The following is a 22362-nucleotide window of genomic DNA, read 5'->3' as shown; positions in this document are numbered from 1 at the left end:
CACTCGGCCGCTCGGCCCCGAGCGAGCCCTCTGATTGGGCCAGGGAGGCGGGGGGGCCGAGGGAGGGGCGGGGCCTGGAGTCGGGGCGGGGCCTGGGCGGGGCCAAGCCCGGCTTCTGGCGGCTCGTCCCGCGGCGCTCGCCTCCACAACCAGCCGCCGCTCGCCATGCAGAAGGTGGCCGTTGTCACCGGCGCCAGCAGGTAAGGAGCGGGGGCTCCTCGGGGCGCGGAGGAGGCGGGCTCGGAAGGGGAGAAGGAAGGAGCGGCCGAAGTGCGGGGAGCTCGGCGGAGCGCGGTGCTGGGACGGGGCGGGCGCGGGGGCGCTGGGCGCGGGGTCCGGCGGGGCGTCAAAGCCACACGAGGCGCAGAACTGCAGAGCTGTCAGTTGGAAGGGACCGCGAGGGTCATCTAGTCCTGCCCGTCAGGAATCCTTCCCCCCGCGGGGCTCGAACCTGCAGCTCTGGGACGAAGCGTCTCGGGCTCTCCTACCTGAGCTCCTCGGGGGCAGAGGCTGCCCGGGGCTGCAGCCCATTTCGAAGCCCCCTCCAAGCTCGCTCTTTCCCTGGGAACTGTTAGCAGCGCCCAGAATGATGTGCTTTGGAATGTGCTTTAAATGTTGTGTGTGAAATTAAAGATTGGGATTAAAAAAGTGGAAAAGAAACTGCTGGACAAACAATGTAGATTGGAATATAAAAGAGGGAGGTATGAGGAAGTCCAGAAAATAAGTAATTTAAAATTGGAAATGGAAAAGAGAGTTTGTTTTTAATTGTTATGTTTTGTGTTTTTATTGTTAAGTTTTGTATTTTTTTTTGTGTATGTTGTTTTTCTTTTTTTTTGTTTGTTTAAAAATTTAATAAAAAAATTATTGAAAATAAATAAATAAATGTTGTGTGTGAACAGTTGTGACAACAGCAGTGAAGAGGGTGGATTTCATACCTTGGCTTTCTAGGAAAGTGTCAAATCTGTCTTGCAACATGTAGGCAAATATGTTTAATCTTACAGTACTGGTTGCTTTGTAGATTTGATAAACATTGAGAGGCACTAATAGTGTCTGAAATCAAAGTTTATCACTGGATTTTAACACTATTGTAATGTGCTTTATATCTTGCTTCTTAGAGAACTTTTTTGTTTTGTTCTGAAGTCTCTGTACATTATTGAAAACACAACAGCCAATATTTGTAAATCCATGGTGTGGCCATATTTGGAATGCCAAGTGCACTGCTGGTTATCCCACCTCAAAAGGTATTGTAGAGATAGCAAAGGTATGGGGAAACAACAGCCAAGGGTGCGATCCTGTACATAGCCACTCAAAAGGAATAAGCTTCACTGAGTTCAGTGGGGTGTACTTTCAGGTAAGTGTGCACAGGATTGCAGCCTAAAACTAGAGTCCCAATTTCACTTCGCTGAGAGTGTAAGCCCCATTGAATTCAGTGGGGCATATGCTGGGGAAGGGGCTGAAGCACCTGCATTATGAGCATATGTAAAAGTGTTCTGGGGTTTTTAGTTTAGAATAAAGGGGGGGGGGTGTCAGGATTTTAGAGATGCTTAGGTGGGTGCATGGCCAAAAAATGCTGGGAACCACTGCTCTAAAGAAAGCTTGAGCGGAAACTGAGTTGTTCTCAGTTTGCTGCTGGTTAACACAAAATGCCAAGCCAAAGCTCTGGTTTATTTCTTCCTGGCTGGGGATAAGAAGGGGGTGGAGGGAGAGTACGCTTCAGCAGGATGCACCAGGATGCTGCTCATTCAAGATGAGCCACAGTTAGCTGTCTGGGTGGTGAATGATTAGAGTAAGAAGTAGTCCTCCAAGTGGAGCACTTGACTTGCCACTAGCCAAGCCACTGCAGCCTTGATTTGCACTCCCCTCCAAGCCAGTCTGCTCTGCTGCCTTCTGCTCTTCACTTCAGCCACTGCCTCCGTTCCTTTCTTCACATTGAAGCAAGCGGTTACTTTATTATAATTCTGGGTTTGTAACAGCTAGACCAATATATTGCCCAGAGAAAATTTTGCATACTATTCCTATGGACATTTTCCTTCTCCTGGAAAACTACCCCCCAAATGGTTCATCTCTGAAAGTTCAGTACAGCTGCTTTCATATCACTGAACCTGTGTATCGTGAAACTGTGAGTTCCTGGGGTTCCTGCTCAGAGGGCTGCATAATCAATATCCAGGGCTCCCATTTGGCCTCTGCAAAGCTTCCCAAGTGTCCTTTGAATGCATGGCTTTCGTGGTTGTGTACCTCCATTTGAAAGCTTTCCAGGTTTCCCTTATGTACCTAGATAACTGATTCCTAGTTGATATCTTCTTGAGTGCAGTGCTAGATTTTTATTTTTGCCCCAGGTTATCCCCACCCCAAAAAAAGGCTAGTTTCGCCCTTGCTTGAGTGAACCATCCTCCTCCTTCAGTCCTTGGTTCTATGTCCTATGCCTTCCTCTCAGGTTTGAAATCACAGTCTTGGGGTCAAGTCCTTGTTCCTGCTTGAGGTGTTTCCTATTGGGGCTCCATCAGGGCAAACTTGTGTCTTCCTAGCGGATCTCCAGATAGCTTTAAATACTTATGAATTGAGTTTATATAGCCATTCCATGGTTTCTGTGGCAAATTGTCACACTTACTTTCTGTAGGCTTTTGAGACTAGTTAGGGATTCTTTCACTCTTTAGATCATGGTTTCTGTGTAGGGCAGGATTTGCTGCCTGCTTAAATTGTAATTTTGCTGTCTGAAGCAGAATATATACATTATGTCATGTTCATTTCATGTAATAAACTAAACTTTATTCCCTCTGTGTGAAAACTGCTTGTGGGCATCAAATTAAGGATTAACACATATTCATAGCAAATGCGGTCACAATTGTTGGCAATGTGTGTATGAGTGCTTGTGAATGGTGAACTCAAATGTGGGTTCAGAAACGTGTCATTGTCACAGTCCTACTCTCCCTCTTTCAGGGAGGGATTTGCAACCTTCTAGACTCAGATGGACCTCTCCTCCCTGCTAGTTTTAATCAGCCAAGAAGGGCAATCGTCAGAGACTTCTCAAATGTCCCGCTCGCTAATTGTGAAGGCATGTTATTTCATGTGGGGCTGTGCAAAATACCCAGAAGGAAGAGGAGAGACCCTTGAAACTGCAAAGTTCTTGGTTTTGTTCCGAAGGGAGTGTTTTCAGTTTGGATCTCGGAAAGTAGCATCATATTAGGCCACATGGCAGGCTGGGCATGTTGCACTTAACCTATCTGGGAGGTGTTGCTCTTTTGGTCGTCAAAGGAAGGGCTCCCTGAGACCGGGAGAAGCATTCAATTGTATGGAGTTGTGATGCTGGACGCTCTGTGGCTGGCCCTGATCCTGTGCTCTTACTGTTGCAGTGGAATTGGATCTGCGCTGTGTGAGCGTCTCCTCCAGGAAGATGCCAGCCTCCACGTGTGTTTGGCCTGCAGGAACCTGGAGAAGGCAAACGCCACCCGGAACCACCTGTTGTCCTGCTTCCCCAGTGCAGATGTCAGCATAGTTCAAATAGATGTTAGCAAGATGGCCTCTGTCTTACGCGCAGCGGAAGAGATCAAGGCAAGGTATGTGGGGGGAGCGGGAATGGTTTGGTTAGGCTGCCTGTGCTGTGGCTGTTCTCCAGGGAGCTGCTTCCTTAACTCATCACCTTTCCAGGACTTGCTTTTCTTACCTGAATCAGACCTGTTCTAAGATGTGATTGTGTGATGTGTGATGGCCAAGAGAGATGGTTTGCACAACTGGCAGAATCAAGTCTCCATTAAGCTATAGATGGGATGAAATTATATGCTGAAATGTTCTACTGTACTCTATGAAGAAACTCCTTGCTGGTAGAAAGTAAGTATCTCAGGGGAAATGTTTCATCATAATCCCCTGGCATACTAGCTTTCTGTATGTAGGGAGGTTTCTGCTCCTCCTCCCCCAAATGGAAGAGCATTCCAGCCTGCAGCCTAAAACAGTTTAGGGCAAGCTTGACCTCTTGATTATGAGAATTCACCCCTAGTGTGCTTCCCCAGAAAGATTTGGTGTTGGACCAGACATTAGGGGGAGAAATTACTAACTTTTATATAAACTACTTAGAGGTTTGGTATGATTGGTGTATGAATCCTATTAAAAAATAAATATATTTAAAATTCTGGGGTACTCCAGTTCTGCTTAATTGCTATTTAATGCTGCTTTCCCATCCTTTCAATAACCACCTTTTTTTGTTTTGGTGCAGATTTCATCGTTTGGATTATCTCTTTTTGAATGCTGGGATCATGGTAAATCCACGTATCAGTTTATGGGCATTTATACGTGGCATCTTCTCCAGGTATGTTAGATATCTAACTGTTCCGTCGCTCGTCTTCATTTTCTGCCTGGCTTTGTGGATAGGAGGGGAGGACACGGAGTTACTTAGGCAGGGATGTCCAGGGAAACAAAGCCTTGACCTCACTCTTTATCCGGCCTCCACCCCACATGTTACAAACCTAAAGTTATGGAATGTGAACATTTCTCTTCTGAGACAGAATGCTGCAATTTGTCAGTGAGCAAAATCTGACTCAAGGCTACCCTCTTAGCACTGCAATTCCTTTCCTGCGTATAATACAGGAAGAAAATTAATAGGCTCTTATTAGAGGTTAGAAAAAGTGAAGCTTCCTCAGAATGTATTTGTTTGTTTAGTTGCTTGTTACCCTTCACCGTTGCAGAGGTACATTTGATTATGTGACAGCACTGAGGAGTAAGCAAGGAATAAAACCAAACAAAGCCCAATTCTTTCTGATTCTACCTCCCAAGGTGGTGATCCCCCATCCTCCACCTCAAGGCCTCCACTTCCAATGTTCCTAATGTGAAACATATTAGAAGCCAAGTGTATCGGAAGCCATTTTGGCATATAAGTGGTGTGTAAATTAATAATTAATAATAAAATTGCACAGTGAGTTCACACTGGTATTTATGTTCGCTTATGTGTGTGTGTGTGTTCAGAAGGGTTGCCTTGTCAGCCTGCTGCTGCAAAAACAACAGACTCTTGTGACGTGTAAAGTCTAACAATCTCTCTTTTAAGGATTTGCATCCACTTTGTCAGATGTGTGAAGTTTTATATTCTGTTCAGGGAGAGAGAGAGAGAGAGAGAGAGAGAGAGAGAGAGAGAGAAGTAATGTGAAGAAGGAGGGGGAATGACACCATTAAGACACAATTGGTGTCAGTCTGCCTGAGCCCCCTTAAACATGCATAGAGGAGCCTGCAGAGGGACGGGGACTCGAGTTGGGAAGCAGCTCAGCTCGCTATCTGCCTAAATGCAAAATATATGGGTTGGATCCTGAGTCCTGTCATACTTTGAGTAGACTCACAGGGAGGAATTCAGCATTGTGCCCTTCCAGTGGTCCTGCCAGTGTAAGCATTTCCTGGGGGTTCTCCAGTCCCCCCCCAAAAGAAAAGAACCTTCTCTTTTTGGCAGAGGACTAGTGAGATTCATTGTGTGTCTCCCATAGTGCACCTGCTTAGCAGAATTCAGCCCATGGAACTCAATGAAACTTTAGTTACCTGACTGACTTATGTCCCATTAATATCTATGGGACTGCACTAAGTAGTAATGCTCGTATTTGTTAGTCTCCCCCCCCCCCCCATGAAACAAATTGACTGAATCCAGCTACACACACTCATACTTACCTACCTCTGTGTGACAGGAAGAGTGCTTTTATGTTGAACAGGTGGCTCGGCCAGTAAGACAGCAACAAACCTCCCCTGGAACATGTGTGACGTTTGCAGTTCACTTGCCCTTGTCAGTGTAGTTGGAAACACAGGAAGACTGTCTAGCAGTCCTGTTACAATATCTGTATCTGGAATAAGTTGAGGATCCTATTTCCTCTCTCCTTTTCGCTGTCTCCCTTTTCCGTGTCCCATTTGCCGTAAACTCTTGCTGCTTGCTTTCAAGATCTTGCCTTCATCTCTCGTCTCTTGTTCTTTGACCTTTGTCCTTCCAAATTCTCACCATTCTGTTGGCCTCATCTTGTCTGCCAAACCTAAGAGTGCTGCTTCTGTCTCTTCATCTCTGTTGCCTCACATTGTTCCTTGTTCTGTCCTTTGGATGGCCCTGTCTCCCAAGAGACAGGCACTTTCATTTGACTTTATTTTGAAATAGAATTATATATTGAAATAGTGGCTGAGACTTACCTGCTTTCAACCTTTACCTCCTCGTTCTTTTCCCCCATTGTGTTTCTGCTCTTTTCTATCGTGTTCTTTTCCCAGCCTCCATCTTTTTAGTCTGTGAGCTTACTAGAAGGGTAAGTCCAAAAAAGGACTGTGAAAATAAAAATTAAAACGTTTGCATCAAAAACACGGGCTGGACCTTGAGAAATGTCTTGATGTATGAAGCTAAACATATGAGAGTTGGGAATACTTTCGTTTGGGCATTGGTACTTGACGCCTTGACTGAGACCCCCCACATTTTCAAATGCATCTCTGAACCATGTAGACTAGACAGTTTCTTGTTTGTTTCCTAATTTCTGGATTCTATTAAGTTCTTGTGAGCCACAGATTGTGCCCTTAGATGCAAGGGAAGGGAAGGTTCCAGTCTCTCTTTAATTACTGAATAGAAGGCATTTCAGCAGATGCAGCCCCTTGTTCACCCCTTTGACACGATAAGCTGCATCTGCCAAAATTCCTCCTTATACACAACTGTCAAAGGCTCAGGAGCTCTGGGCGGCAAGTTATCCTGTGTGCTTTCTCAGTTATCCAAGCTGCAATGTCTTAATATTTACCTGTTTTCCTTTCTGTGCCTGCACTCATTCCTTTTTCTTTTTTCCCAATTTTTGAGTTCATCCTTTTTAGAAGTGGGGAAGACGCACACAAATTCGAACTGTGAGAACACCATTGACGTGTATTTTCTGTAATCTGCATTTTGTCAAACCGAGTGTGATCTCCTTGTTAGACCACTGAAATGCATTGAGCTAGTGTTCCCAGAGAAGAATCCTGAAACGGCTTAAAATATCTAACCTGTAACCTAACAACTGCCTGTTCTATTTACACTTGTATCCTGCTCTTCCTCTAAGGAGTTCAAAGCAAGACACATGGGTTTCCCATGCAGTCTCCCATCCAAATACTGACCAGCCCCAAACCTGTCTAGCTTCAGTGATGGAACATCCTCAAGTGGAACAAAATGAAGCAAAGGCCTCTTTTGCCCAGTATGTGCTACTTCCTTTGTGACACGGGAACTACATTTCTGTCTTGGTTTTATGTAGCAGTCCTTATTTGCATAAAGTTGTTTGCTATCTTCATCTTGTGTGTTGTGATGAGGAGCCTCCCAGGTAGGTTATACTGCTGAGGAATCAACAACCAGGTATTGTTACTTATCTAAGGTAGCTGTAGCCGTTGGCTCTCTCTGGCAACAGGATGGATCCCTGCTACCTCACACTGCTGTGCATTCTGCCAATCAAAAATAACATCAAATCTGCCTTCTGTTTTAGGTTTCCTGCCAACTGCAATATACTTTCTGCTAGCTTTGTTCCTGTTATAGAAGTGGACAACTCCACTTTTCCTCTGACCCATTGCTAATTATTTCCAGACACACACCTGGCTTTCTACCACAAGAATCCTGAAGTATCAGGCACCTCATAGGCTTTGTTCACACATAACACAAAGCCATGGTTCATTTAGCCCAACTGTGGGTTGTTGTTTTTTAAGTGTCTGATTCCACCCCACACTAACCATGGTTTATTTCCAGACAGCAAATCATGATTTGAAACCATGGCTCATTCTTGGCTTTTTTGGTTTTTCATGATGCCTGAGCCAGCATCCTGGTTTTGTAACCTTTGTTTGGGTGTCCTGTCACAGACAGGTGTGAGGCAAGACCCGTGGGAGAACAAACCTACTCCCCAGGCTAAGCAGCTCTTGGTGTTACTTTTCCAGAAGTAGGTCTCTCGCCTCAGGTTGTGATGCCAATGGAAATAAAATTGAAAGAGGTTTTGACCTGCTTTGCTACTTTGCTGTCTATACAGGACTGTTGTGTTGAAAACACAACAACTTTTTAAAGTTGGCTATCCTGATCATTACACTTACCCACAAATTATATCACTTCAGCCAGCAAAATACTTTAAAAAAAACCAAACTAATGGGGATGTTGTCAGGAGACCTGCAGGGCAAAAGTCTCCCCTGTCACTTAATGGATTCTGAATTTCTGATCTTAAGGCAGCATGGTGTGTGTCTGTGCTGGGCAGCTGGTTTGGCTTGGGGCATGTGGAGAGCAGTTGAAAATCTGTGAAAATTTCTCACTTTGATTGCGCAACTGTCCAATTGTAATGAAGCTGGTGATGGGGAAGCAATGCCAGTTAAGGAGCAATGTGATGGTTTTGGGATAACAGACAGGAGGGAGAAATACACAAAATTGAGCAAGCCAAGCTGTGATTTCTTTCCTCTGAGACTCATCATAGCTTGTTCAACAATCCATGTGAATGTGGCCACTGTTTCTGAAATCTTTGTTCTAGAGTAGCAGCTCTTGGCTGAACTGCAGGCTGCCATTTTGGTTTGCTTCTTAACAGCCGCAACCTGGGAGGCTGCTTGAAGAATCTCTCAAATTCAAACACAACTATGATATTTGTCCTTTGTGGATGTGATCCAGAGGAAAGCTGTGCACACAGCTAGGGGGTTCATAGAAATTTCCTGCAACTGCTTGCAGTGCTGAAAAGAACACAAGGGCACAGCTGGATCCGGCCAAGAGTTCATCTCATCCAACATCCTGTTTCCACCAGTGGCCAACCGGGCAACTAACATAAAGACTTTTCAGCTTAGCATTTAAAAAACCAACCGCCTCTTCAGCATGTAATTAAAACATCCAATAACATTCTGGCTCTTATATTTATTTTACTTGTTCTTCTGTTCCTTTCATTGTAAGCATGGGGACTGGGATTAGTGGTAGTCCTTGGATCACAGTTTAACAACGTTCCAAATAAAAACCAGCTACAGTTTCTCTCATTTCCCAAAGATTGCTTCCTTTTTGCCGGCATAAGCCATCTCCACCCACACTCACATTTAGTTGCAAGGACCATAATATTGGTTGGCGGTTTCTCTTAAGGGCAGCAGTCCTCTCTTCTATGCTCTAACCTCTTCCCCTGTTTTCAGGAGGGCATACCAGATGCTGACTACAGCAGAGGGGCTGATGAGCCAAGAGGACAGGGTCACTGCAGACAACCTTCAGGAGGTCTTTGAAACAAATCTCTTCGGACATTTTGTTCTGGTAGGGAAGCTTTTACCTAGTTTGTGTCACACATCCTGGTGTTGTGCAGATGTTATCTGGGTGTTTGTACCTGTGTTGCAAGACATTATTCTAGGTGATCTATGTATTGTGGAACGTTGCCCTACATTCCAGACTTAAAGATGGTTGTGAACAAGTTCTCACCTCTTTAGTTAATACATTGGTGTGATGGGACGATGAGCTGCTTGTGTGTAAAATCCTAGTCCCTCAGAGTTTGGTCAAGTTTGCAAACCTCTGTCTGTAACGGAGCCCCTTAAACATGGCTCCGTCAGTCGCTGGCAGATTCCGACAGTGGTTGCTTTCGGAATCGCTTCCAACATAAAAGCTCCTTAACGGAAACACGTCTTCTGGACTCTCTGCGTGGCAGTTTCCGGCGAGGAGTGGGTGTCCCTACAGGAGGTCCTGAAACCTCCCCACTGTTTTCGCTGGAAGTGTCTCTGAGCCATCCCTCCAGCTCCCTTTCCCTCAGCTCAGCTCCTCTCCCCCTACTGGTTCCCTCTTCAGCTGCTGAGTCTCTCCCAACCTGTGTGAGCCCTTTCACTTCCCTTCCTTCCGATGGCAGTTCCCTGACATCCACCTCCCCTCCAGGGCCCCCTTCATCCCCTCTCGCCCCCTCCTCTACGGGCGGTGAGGAGGCAAAACCCCGGAATGAACTTCCTTCATCTTCCGATGTCCCGAACACTTCTCTCCACCTGTTGCGGTTCCTGGTCTCGAAGTACTCCTCCTCCTCAGAGTCCATCTCCCCTTCCCCTTCCGATTCCGAGAATCCTTCCAACTCCTCCTCCTCATCGGTGGTCCCAAAGTATTCCCTCCGGAACCTCTCCACAGGCTGAGGTTTCCTTGGGAACCTTTGATGGAACGTTTCTATCAATACCTCGTCATTGATATCTTCTGCCATTACCCAAGTGTTTTCTGACCCCGGTTCTCCTTCCCACGCTACCAAATACTCCACCTGATCCCCCTTCCACCTGGCGTCGAGGATTTCTGCCACATGGCTGCTGCATTCCCTTTCTTCTATGACCGGTCCCCGAGTGGCCATCCCTTCTCGTCCCCCCTCATACGGTGACAGTAACGACCTGTGAAATACTGGGTGCAGTTTCATGTGGTTGGGTAACCGGAGCCTGAAAGCCACTGGGTTGACCTGTTGAATGACCTCAAAGGGACCCAATCTCCTGGGTCTTAATTTCTTACAACCTCCTTTGAACGGCAACCCTTGGGTTGACAACCACACCCTATCTCCCACCCTTATGGTTTCACCTTCCCTTCGGTTCTTGTCTGCCTGCCTCTTGTATTCTTCCTTCGCCCTTTCTAAGTTGAGTTGGAGCTGACGATGGATTGCTTCCATTTCTTCTACAAAATGCTCGGCTGCCGGGACACCCCATCTCTCCCCTTCTCCCCCTGGGAAAGCCCTGGGATGACACCCATAATTAGCCAAGAAGGGGCTCATCCCTGTGGACACATTCTCGGCATTGTTGTAGGCAAATTCCGCCAGCGCCAACTTTTCTACCCAGTCATTCTCTCTGTCATTGACATAACACCTCAGGTATTGCTGGAGGACCCCGTTTGCTCTTTCCGCCTGCCCGTTGGTTTCAGGGTGCCGGGCAGTCGAAAAGTTGACCTCCACCTGCAGTAAGCTCATGAGCTTCCTCCAGAACCTGGAAGTAAATTGTTTTCCTCGGTCTGAGACCACCCTCAATGGCACCCCGTGCAACCTAAAAATGTGTTCTACAAATAACTTCGCTGTCTCTTCCGCCGTGACTGCATGCGAGCAGGCTACAAAGTGGCACATCTTTGTTAGTAGGTCTACCACCACCATGATGGCTGTTTTCCCCTTGGACTTCGGCAGATCAGTCATAAAATCTATCGACACTGCCTCCCAAGGTCTTTCTGGGGTTGGTAAGGGTTCTAATAGCCCCGCCGGTGCCCGCCTCTCCCCTTTGGCTCGCTGGCATTGCTCACACCCTCTTACATACTCCCGTACATCTTCCCTCACCTTAGGCCACCAAAATTCCCTGGTGACCAACCACATGGTTTTGTGTTGTCCAAAATGCCCCGCCGTGGGGCTGTCGTGCAACTGCTTGAGTACCCTCCCCCTTAAGTCTCCTTCAGGGATATACAGTGCCCCTTTGTAATACAAAGCTCCATTTCTTTCCTCGAAACCCCCTGGTTCCTCTCCCTCACCCCTAAGACCTCTGAGCTTATTCTGGGCGTATTCATCATTCTCTGTTTCCTCTACCAGTTCTCTTTGTCCCACCAATGCCGCCCCACACACCCAGCGGTCCTCTGGAATGACATGTCTCTCTTCGGGTGCTCCCTCCCCCTCCAAATATTCAGGTTTGCGTGAGAGAGCGTCCGCCCTAATGTTCTCTGGGCCTGGCACGTAACAAATCTCAAAGTTAAATTTGGAGAACTCCTGGGCCCATCTCACTTGCTGTTGGTTGAGCACTCGTGCCGTCCTCCAATACTCTAGGTTCTTGTGGTCAGTGCACACTTGCACCTTATGTTGTGCGCCAATTAGCAGGTGCCTCCATCTCCGGAACGCCTCATGAATGGCTAGTAGTTCTCGGTCATACACCGTGTAGTTCCTCTCGGATTTGTTCAGCTTTCGCGAAAAAAAGGCACACGGTCTCCACTCTGACTCCTCCTTCCCTGGCTGCAGAAGCACCGCCCCAATCGCTCTGTCTGATGCGTCAGTTTCCACTCTCATCGGTTTTTGTAAATCCACATGCAGGAGTTGTTGTTCCGAGGCGAAGGCCCTTTTTAGTTCCTCAAATGCTCGCTCCGCCTCCTCAGTCCAAACGAACTTCTTCTTACTGCTGAGACAGTCCGTAATGGGCGCCGTCAGGTGGGCAAAGTTTCGGATGAACTTACGATAGAAGTTCCCAAATCCTAGGAACCTCTGCACATCCTTCCTTGTTTTGGGTGTTTTCCATTCCAGCACCGCCTGGACCTTGCCGGGATCCATGGCCAATCCCTTGTCTGACAGGCGATACCCCAGGAATTCCACCTCCTTGGTATGAAACTGACACTTCTCCAGTTTCACCCACAGCTGGTTGGCTTGCAGCCTGCTCAACACTTCTCTGACGTCTCTCACATGCTGCTCCTCATTCTCAGAATACACCAACACGTCGTCTAAGAAGGCCACACAATTCTTGTAAAGCAAAGGCCCCAGGACGTGGTTCATAAACGATTGAAAGCACGCGGAGCCTCCTTGTAGGCCGAAGGGCATAACTAAATATTCAAATGCCCCCAAAGGGGTGAACATGGTGGTTTTCCATTCATCCCCCTTCCTTATTCGTATCAGGTTGTACGCCCCCCTTAGGTCCAGTTTAGTAAAAATCTTTCCCTTCCTGACCCTTGTCAAAATGTCGTCAATCCTGGGCATAGGGAAAGCCACTGGTTCTGACACTGCATTTAAGGCCCTGAAGTCACACACAAGCCTCGGCTTGTTCGTGTTTTTTTTATCCACAAAAAACACTGGGCTGCCCCCCACCGCCCGGGACTCTCTGATGAACCCTCTCTTCAGGTTCTTGTCAATGAACTCTCTTAGCTCCTGCATCTCTCTGTCTGACATGGCGTACAGCTTGCCTACAGGGAGCTGTGCCCCAGGGAGTAAATTGATTTGACAGTCAACGGGTCTATGCGGGGGTAGTTGGTCAGCTTCCCTTTCGCTGAAGACGTCGCGGAGATCTGCGTATTGTCGTGGTACCTTCACGTTCTCCGTTACTTCAGTCCCTGCTAGGGTGGCTTGGGCCCCTGCCAAACCCTTTCCCTCTTTGCAGTGTTCTAAGCAATGTGCTGAACCAAAAGAAACCACTCTCTGATGCCAGCCCACCAGCGGATCATGTAACGCTAGCCAGCTCATCCCCAATATAATGGGAGCTCCTCCCAAGGTGGCCACATTAAACGCTATCAGTTCGGTGTGCCTTGCCACCTTCATTATCATTGGGACGGTCTGCAAGCTGACTTCTCCTCCCAACAGCTCCCTGCCATCGATCGTGGTCACCTGCAGGGGGTTGCTTAAAGGGATCGTCTGTATCTGGTGTTCAGCTGCAAACTCTTTGCTCATGATGCCTTCTCCTGCACAAGCTGCTCACGGAGACTGTCGGAATGCTGTGATGGGACGATGAGCTGCTTGTGTGTAAAATCCTAGTCCCTCAGAGTTTGGTCAAGTTTGCAAACCTCTGTCTGTAACGGAGCCCCTTAAACATGGCTCCGTCAGTCGCTGGCAGATTCCGACAGTGGTTGCTTTCGGAATCGCTTCCAACATAAAAGCTCCTTAACGGAAACACGTCTTCTGGACTCTCTGCGTGGCAGTTTCCGGCGAGGAGTGGGTGTCCCTACAGGAGGTTCTGAAACCTCCCCACTGTTTTCGCTGGAAGTGTCTCTGAGCCATCCCTCCAGCTCCCTTTCCCTCAGCTCAGCTCCTCTCCCCCTACTGGTTCCCTCTTCAGCTGCTGAGTCTCTCCCAACCTGTGTGAGCCCTTTCACTTCCCTTCCTTCCGATGGCAGTTCCCTGACAATTGGTATATCCGCTGAGCCTTCCACAGATAAGAATAAGGATGCCTATTTGCATAGGTAAGTTTGCCAGTCCTTTGTCAGTCACTGTAGTTTAATATCTCTAGCTCTCATCTTTGGTGGCTGTTGCTGGTCTCAGAATATTAAATTGAGTGTGCTAATTCTCAAAAACTGAAGAAGTCTCAGTAGATTTGTTTTGGTGTGGTTGCTTTTTTAGCATGAGGGCTTAATTCTGCACCAGCAGCCTCTGGTTTGACTTTCTGGATGTGATCTGCCAATTTCACAATGGGTGGTAGCTGACAGAAAAGCTGACCAAAATTTCTGCCTCATTGACTTCAGGACTGAACTCACTGCTGGTCCTTTCAGTGAACTTCCAGCAAACAATGTTTAGAGGCAATCTTGTAAGCTGCAATTTGGCCACACAGGGCAAAAAAATATTAACAATAGAGTGCCAGTATAATAGCTTTATCTCCATAATTTTATCCTGTCATTTCCTTTAGTGTCCACTGCATGGAGCTAATGTATTTGACTCCTCTTTACTTTTGCAGAATGGATAATCAAAGTTTGTGGCATCTTGCAATCAGCAGGGTAGTGAGCACACTAACCGGTCCTACCTGTGTCAGATTCTATGTCTGTGGGCTCCTATTGCAGTGCATAATTGTAATGTGTGCCTGGTGGCAGGAGAGGCAGGGGTGAGTTGGGGCAACACAATCGTGATGGTGTAGGTTTTACTTGCAAAGCAGGTGGAACCTTAACTGTCAAGAAGTGCAAAACCTCTTGTCCAAGGACAGTGGCGACGCTGCCGGGCGAGTGAAGATGCAAAGTGCTGTGTCACAATTTCATGCCAGTGCTGTGAAATCGGAAACCAAAGACCCGTTCCAAAGGTTTATGCTGACTTGTGGCTCACTTAAGAAGAATATGTTTTTCCAGTGTATACCATTATAAGTCATGTTGTATGGACAGGAAAGTAAATACATTTGTAAAGTATTTTAGGGATCTTTGGGGAAATCCTGTTGGTTCTGTTGAGTATGGGTCAGCTTTGTTTTAGAATGTATACAGTGGAACCTCGGGTTACGTACCGTCCTCCTTGAGAATGCTTCGGGTAACGAGCTCCGCTAACCCGGAAGTAGATGTCCCTAGTTGCAAGCAGAAGTCGCGTGGCGGCAGCGGGAGGCCCCATTAGCAAAAGCGCGCCTCATGTTAAGAACAGCTTCAGCTGAAGACCGGACCTCCGGAACGAATTAAGTTCGTAACCGGAGGTAACACTGTATTCTGAAAATAATATTGATTTAAAAAAATTAAAATGCCAATAGGAGGGGGATAGCTATTGAGTCTGTGCTAGACTCATTCTGATTTATAATCTTTTTTTCTTTCACAGATGAAAATGCAGAACATACTTCTTGCAAGTAGAACTTGTGAGGAAGGATCTGTATCGGGGGTTACCAAACATTTCCCTCCATGCAGAGGGGCTTAGTGGACAATGATTTTTTGCCCTTTGTAGTAATTGTAGTGCACTATGCTAGGTGCTGTATGATTTTTAATTATATTTTTATTGCTCCTTTTGTTTTTTATATATTATATTACAGTTTGAATTCTGATATTAAATATATTAAATATTTTTAATTATTTTAACCATATTTTTATTGCTGCTTTTATTTCACATTGTACAGTATTACAATTTAAATTTCTTCAAATCCAAAATTTAAATACAATATAAGAAATAAAAGAAGCAATTAAAACAGTTAAAAATCAATATAAATATTTAATGCGATGGATGTCCTGTCTCCAAACACAAATCCCCAGGCATACTGTGGACCACCTGAAAGACCCTGGTGGGCCACTAGTGGTCTGTGGAGCACAGTTTGGGAACCTCTCTTCTAGATTGTATGCCTCTTGAGGAAGGAACCTTGCTAAAGTCTGGTTTCTTCATTTTTGCAGATCCGGAACCTGGAGCCTCTGCTCTGCTGTATTGAAAAGCCCAGCAAACTTGTCTGGACCTCTTCAGTCAATGCCTGCAAATCTAACTTCAGCCTTGAGGACTTTCAGCACAGGCAAGGCAAGGAGGCCTACAGCTCTTCTAAATATGCTACTGACCTTACAAGTGTGGCTCTGAACAACCGGTTCAACAAGCAGGTGAGAGCACCCTATCCTAGTCCTTCCAAAAGGCTGCTTGTCCCATCTGTGTCCACTGGCCCTTCCGACTGAAAGCAAAAGAAGGTGGCATTCTTTTCAGGAAAGTTGGTGAAGTGTGCCAAGATAAGCGGGTGTGAGTCCCATCAGTGGAAGGCTGTGCAAGGACTTACACATCTGCAATGGGGTCCCCCTCTAGACACCTCATGCCTCCCAAATTGGCTCTGAGGTGTGTGGGTTGGGGAGACCCCCAGAATGTGGTGAGAAGAGTGAGGGGACCGCTCCGTCTGGCAAGCGGAAACGCTTGTGGTGGTGGAACACTTGATGTCGTGTGACTCTCAGTTCCTCCCATTGTGTTGCGACTTTTCTGAACCGCTGCTTACCGTATTTTTCGCCCTATAGGACGCAATTTTCCCCCTCCAAAAATGAAGGGGAAATGTGTGTGCATCCTATGGGGCGAATGCAGGCTTTCACTGAAGCCTGGAGAGCGAGAGGGGTCGGTGCGCACCAACCCCTCTCGCTCTCCAGGCTTCAGGAAGCTATCTGCAAGCCTTGCGAGCCTGGCGGGAGTTCCCGCCGGGCTCCCAAGGTTTGCGGATAGTAGCCTGTTCTGGGGGATAGGGTCGGGAGAAGCTCGGGCTTCCCCCGCCCCAGCCCCGTGGCTGGGGGGGGGAATATATTTTTATTTATTTATTTCCCCCCCAAAAAACTAGGTGCGCCCTAAGGGCCAGTGCGCCCTATAGGGCGAAAAATATGGTAATTATTGTGCTAGTTTATGCCATTTACATGTAGAAAGGGCAGAATAGTAAGCTAACAAAACCAGGAGGGAATATTTTAAAAGCTTGCCCCTCTTTCTGTTACAAACTTGGCACAAGCCCTGTCTACGTGGTGTGAGCGTGGGTGTCTGCCAGCAGTTGTGTGTGTCACAGTGTGGCCCCACGGAACCATCTCTTTCTCTCTCTCTTGTTCTCTCAACAGGGCCTGTATTCTAGTGTTGTGTGTCCAGGTGTTGTGATGACCAACATGACGTTTGAGATTTTGCCTCCTTTCGTGTGGAAGTTATTTTTCCCCATTCTGTGGCTGGTGAGTGTGATGGTCTTCAGAAACTGCAGCAAACCCTTAAGTTCTAGGAACCAGAGGCTGATTCAGATTCCCTTGTAAGCAGAGAGAAAAGCTGAAGTGGTCAGTGGAACAAATACAAGCATAGGGCGCGATCAGACTTTACAGCATACAGTGGTACCTCACACGCTTCAGGTTACATACGCTTCAGGTTACAGACTCCACTAACCCAGAAATAGTACCTCGGGTTAAGAACTTTGCTTCAGGATGAGAACAGAAATCGTTCTCCGGCGGCGCGGCGGCAGCAGGAGGCCCCATTAGCTAGAGCAGGGCTTCAGGTTAAGAACAGTTTCAGGTTAAGAACGGACCTCCAGAACGGATTAAGTACTTAACCCGAGGTACCACTGTATTTCACTATAGAGGAAGCCCCTTTTGACTATTTCTTATTTGGGGAAGGACCATAAGAAGAGCCCCTCAGGTCAGGCCAGTGGCTCCTCTACTCCAGCACCCTGTTCTCAGAGTAGCCCACCAATTGCCCACGGGAGCCCCATAGTGGGACCTGAGCTCCAGAGCCCTCTCCCACTTGTGATGGACAGCAACTAGCATTCAGAAGCATCCTTCCTCTGACAGTGGAAGCAGAACATGGCCATTGTGGCTTCTCCTCCAGGAACTGGTCTCCCCTTTTAAAGCCATCCAAATTGGTAGCCATCACTGCCTCTGGTGGGAGCAGCCCCCTTCCTTTATCTGGTGCTGGGTCTGCCCTGAAACTTGCAACATTCGGCTTTGCTGGGTGTCTACAAGTTCTAGTGGGATGAGAGAGGGATAGGGCTGCTATTTTGGGGCAGAGGATGGTGGTGCTTTCCTTGCCCTCCTGGAGCTGCTTCCCCAGCTTCAGTGCCATGGAGTAGAAAGAAGAGAGAACTGACTTCTTGCTTTTCTCTCCCTGCAACTCCAGTTCCGCCTTTTTACCAACACATACACACTGACGCCGTACAATGGAGCAGAAGCCCTGGTAAGATGCTTTGGCACTGACCTGTTGTACGTTGTGCCTGCCTGATCCATAGCGTTTGCCTTGTGATAGCCGGTGTGCCAAGAGGTTCACAGCCACTTTCTTTCCTCTTCTGGGGAACCTGCTGGCTGCTCCCACCCTCACCCACCCTGTGATGTGAGTAGGGCCAACTCTGGTCTGCACTCCCAGCCAGCAACTGTGTGTGTGCATGTGCGTTTGCTGCATCCGTTTGTTTGATCTGATTGATACCTGCCTGCAGGTGGGAGTGTGTTTGTGCCGATCATAGTGTGGGATGTTGCTTGATGGCTGGCTGAGTGAATGCCGCTTGGGTGGGGGTGGGGGTGGGGGGGAGTGGTCCAGGGCCTGTCTCACTATATAACAACAGGCCCTAGGGGACTTCAGTATCCACACAGAGGCTGCTGGCTCAAGACTTTGTGACTACCATGGGTCTTTCTCGGTTGGTCATGGTTCCAACACACCGGGCAGAGCAAAGTCTTGATGTAGTCTTTGCCCCAAGTGATATGAGGGGCGGAATGAGGATGGGGCAATGCCACGCCCTCCCTTGTCATGGTCAGATCATTATCTGCCTCAGTTTGGACTGACGACTAGTGGTGGGCACATTCAGATGGCTCACCCTTGCAGACTGAGGGAACTTGATGTGTTCCTGAATGCTCTGGGGAATTTTCCAGAGGAGAAAGCTGGTGGAGTCCTTATCTGACAATGGAACAGCAAGATGAAACAGGCAGTTGCCATGATCACTCTGTACCCTTCAGATTGGAACAGCTCTCAGCCAGCTGCCAGTACCTCCTTTGGGGGGAAGGTGGTGGATGCAGATTATTTAGATCCATTTGAATCTGTGTTCAGGCCTAGCCATGGAACTGAGTTGGCCTTGATCACCCTGATGGACGACCTCTGCAGAGAGTGGGACTGCTGGGAGGGGGGGGAGTGCGTCATTGTTCTACCTTCTTGATCTCTTGTTGACATTTGATGCCATTGACTATGGTATCCGCCTGGACTGGGAATTGGGGGCGCTGTATTACAGTGGTTCTAATTCTACCTTCTGCACCGAGTCCAGAGAGGAGCATTGGGAGAGTGCCTGTTGGCTCCCTGGCAGCTTACATTATGGGGTTATCTCGTTTGAGCCCCTTTAGATCCAAATCCAGCCCCACAGAGGTTTTCAGCACTGGCAGCGGTTGTCTTGAGTCAAACGCACTTGCAAGGAAAGAACTGCTCAGTTGTTTGCATCCCCTTTCTAGGTTTGGCTCTTCAAGCAGAAGCCCGAGTCGCTGGACCCCCTGGTGAAATTTCACAGCTGCACCACATTCTTTGGGAAGAACTACGTTGAGATCCGCAAGGTAAGTAGACCCCTTCGTGTGCATTGTGTTGTCACAAGTACAGTGGTACCTCAGGTTACATATGCTTCAGGTTACATACGCTTCAGGTTACAGACTCCGCTAAACCAGAAATAGAGCTTCAGGTTAAGAACTTTGCTTCAGGATGAGAACAGAAATTGTGTTCCAGCGGCGCGGCGGCAGCAGAAGGCCCCATTAGCTAAAGTGGTGCTTCAGGTTAAGAACAGTTTCAGGTTAAGAACAGACCTCTGGAACAAATTACCATATTTTTCGCTCTATAGGACGCGCCGGACCATAGGAGGGGGAGAACAGGAAAAAAATTTTTTTTTCTTGTTCTCCCCCTCTAAAACAAGGTGCATTCAAGGTGCGTTCAAGAGCAGGTCGGGGAACAGCGCAAAGGCTGCGCGCAGCCTTGCCGCTGCCCCCCGAGCTTGTGGGGCTGGCAGTGGGGGGAAGCGCTGCTTTCCCCCACCACCAGCCTCAAAGATCCCTGAAGCCTTTGGAGCGCAGCTGCACTCCAAAGGCTTGAGGCTTCGGGGACATCCTTTGTAGCCTCCACAGGGCAGCGGGGTGAAGGCACCCCGCTGCCCTGCGGAGGCTTTGCTCAGCCATCCCGAAGCTAGAACAGCGAGACGGAGGGCTGCGCAGCGCCCCATCTCGCTGTTTTGGCTTCGGGCTGCAGGCTGCTATCCGCAAGCCTTGGGAGCCCGGCGGGAACTCCCACCGGGCTCCGAAGGCTTGTGGATAGCAGCCTGAAGCCTGCATTCGCTCCATAGGACGCACACACATTTCCCCTTCATTTTTGGAGGGGAAAAAGTGTGTCCTATAGAGCGAAAAATACTGTAAGTACTTAACCCAAGGTACCACTGTATTGCTTTCATGCTTTTGGTGCACGCTATGCCACGGGAAATTATGGAGGACCTACGTCATGAAGCAAGGCAAGGCAGCTGTCTTGGAGGGGGGGTTTTGAGTTCCATTAAGAGGCAGCAGAAAGTTCCACTGCAGAAAGCCTCATAGAAATGAATGTTACTCACCTGGAGCTTTGGAGATAGGAAGGGCTAAAACTTACATTTATTTTTAAATGTTACTTACCTGCGAAAGATGTGTCTTGCTGGACTAGATCAAAGGCCCATCCAAGCCAGCGTTGTCTCCCACTGCATGGCCACAAGCCGGCTGTGGTGCAATGACTGACTTGCAAAGGCTGACTATGGATGCGCAGAGTGTTTTATGGCTCCTGCCACTTTGCAACCCAGGGGCTTTGCAGTGAGAAGTGCCAGCCGCCTGCCACCTTCATGTCCCCAAGAAAGCAGCTGGGCCCGCCTACTACGCAGCTCTGCAGTTGGGTCAGAGCCAGCAACTGTGGTGTACAGCTCCTAGGTTCCTTTAGCTGATGGAAGGGAGGGATGGCTCTGGGGTCTCCTCTGGGGGTGGGGGGGGGCTTGTGGTAAAGGAAAGAAAACACTGCTGGTTCTATGGAATCTGTCCTGATCACAGCTGTGTCTTTCAGATGGATCTCAGTGAAGATACCGCAGAGAAGCTTTACGAGAAGCTCCTGGAACTAGAGAAGCAACTTCTTGCAAGGGGCAACAACCCACAGCATAAAAAATAGCAAAGCCAGACCAGTCTTTAGCCACCATTCCTCATGGCAATGAGTTTCTTCCACTTGGGACAGTTAAGAACCTCAGCTCCTCACCCCCACCCCACCCTGGCTTTTGCCTTTTGCAATGCAAACCTCTCTAGAGATGTATCTTTTGGCTGTCATGAAGCTGAAATGCTGAAAGAGACCAAAAAGTCTTACAGTTCAGTCCCTGCCCACCCCAGCGTGGTTTTTATAATGCCTTTGCTCTCCTTTTAGTTGCCGTGTCTTTACATCACTGCAGCATTTGTCTTTTCCCCGTTACGTGTTTCCTGAAGCCTTTGTACTCCTCAGAGCAGGATGTTTCTCAAATAATAAATGAAATGAAGGGTCGCTGTGTCCTTGTTTCAGAAGTGGGCATCCGGGGGGGGGGAGGGGTAGTCCTGCCATTAGGTTGTGTGGCATTGCCTACTAAAGAGCAAAGTAGAGCTGTTTTGTGCCCTGACTCCACTTTTGACCCAAACATGCATTTGGGGACCCCTTTCTTAACCCTTTCCATGTGTTTGCATGGTGGAAGTGCTCCTCTTGTGACCCATCTTGGATGCCAATCTGGAAAATCCAGTTCACCTTTGCTAGGACTCAGCGCTAAAGAGTGGGCTTTCCCTGGGGAAAGTGGCAGGACAAGCGGAAGTCTGGATGAGCCCTAAGATTGGTCAACATCCCCTCCCACCGTAGCTTCTTTCCAAGAACTCGAAGTAGTTTGTATTTTAAGCAGAGTGAAAGATGGATGCATGGGAGTAGGAAAACAGAAACGCTGTCCTACGCAGACAGTACTACTCTGCCATTCAAACATCAGTGGGAAGCTGTTTTAAATGCTTTAGATGAACATTGGGCATTTCCCTTCTATCAGTACTATCAGTAGCATCACCTGGCATGAAGGGGTTCACTCAATAGTTTGATTTCCCATGGGTGAAGTATCCCCCCCCCCCCCCGTTGCAGCTGCGCAACTGCCCTTGTGATCCCAGGACATGATCTGAGTGCCCCTGATGCAGCCACCTTGCAGAAACACAACAGGAATAGACTGCTCTGGACGCCCCACGAGATTCATCCGCTATAACAGCAGAGTCAAGGTCTTGGTGGATGCAGGCAATTTTATCCTCAAAATGTATTGCAAACAAGTCACATCAGCTACTGTTGGTTCTGCCACCTCCTCTGGGCCAGCCTGTAAAAGGCCCCGTCCAGTCTGAAAAAGTTCTGCCGGACGACATGATGAGGATGCCATGGAGGCAGCAAAATAGGCCTTTTTTGCTGTCTTCCCTGCCACTAGGGAGGCTCCATAATGAGCCCTTACCAGTGTTCGGTTGCATTCATTTGGATCTTTTCTCCACTTGCATTCAATATAGAGGAATGATTTTTGAAGTTATTTGAGGTAAAATTGATATGTTTGATTAGAGAAAAACCATTGCTGACATTTATTAATAATAATAATTAGAGAACCCCT

The 22362-nt window shown here is 47.9% G+C and overlaps 1 protein-coding gene and 1 long non-coding RNA gene across 4 annotated transcripts; one reads left to right on the top strand and one right to left on the bottom strand.

Moving 5' to 3' along the window:
• The first annotated feature begins 91 nt into the window (after window positions 1-91).
• Window positions 92-21254, top strand: HSD17B7 (hydroxysteroid 17-beta dehydrogenase 7). 3 transcript variants are annotated; one of them, XM_081012283.1, is made up of 10 exons: window positions 92-200; window positions 3351-3554; window positions 4208-4300; window positions 7020-7151; window positions 9085-9199; window positions 15674-15868; window positions 16844-16948; window positions 17880-17936; window positions 19190-19288; window positions 20793-21254. In XM_081012283.1, exons 1-10 carry the CDS (start codon window positions 166-168, stop codon window positions 20892-20894), a joined length of 1137 nt encoding a protein of 378 aa, XP_080868409.1. In that variant the 5' UTR covers window positions 92-165; the 3' UTR covers window positions 20895-21254. The 3 variants fall into 3 exon arrangements, with proteins under 3 accessions (XP_080868409.1, XP_080868410.1, XP_080868411.1); XM_081012284.1 differs by lacking the exon at window positions 7020-7151; XM_081012285.1 differs by lacking the exon at window positions 3351-3554 and having other exon boundaries at window positions 151-200.
• LOC308480635 lies at window positions 4138-7013 on the bottom strand. The gene is made up of 2 exons (XR_013988155.1): window positions 6142-7013; window positions 4138-4350 (listed from the first exon to the last, which is right to left on the bottom strand). It is a non-coding gene; the product is annotated as an uncharacterized lncRNA (long non-coding RNA).
• Window positions 21255-22362: the final 1108 nt, after the last annotated feature.

The sequence above is a fragment of the Podarcis pityusensis genome, assembly GCF_964106645.2.
Source record: "Podarcis pityusensis genome assembly, chromosome: 6".
NCBI classification, from domain to species: Eukaryota; Metazoa; Chordata; class Lepidosauria; order Squamata; family Lacertidae; genus Podarcis; species Podarcis pityusensis.
Note: the sequence above shows the minus strand (reverse complement) of the source record. Positions and strands in the feature narration are given on the sequence as shown.

What these genes read in the sequence shown, in the direction of transcription:
- HSD17B7 (XM_081012283.1), top strand. Translation starts at nt 166, where the DNA reads ATGCAGAAGGTGGCCGTTGTCACCGGCGCCAGCAG. An exon ending in TCTTCGGACATTTTGTTCTG is followed by an intron (nt 9,200 to 15,673) that starts GTAGGGAAGCTT and finishes TCATTTTTGCAG; the next exon opens with ATCCGGAACCTGGAGCCTCT. An exon ending in ACAATGGAGCAGAAGCCCTG is followed by an intron (nt 17,937 to 19,189) that starts GTAAGATGCTTT and finishes TCCCCTTTCTAG; the next exon opens with GTTTGGCTCTTCAAGCAGAA.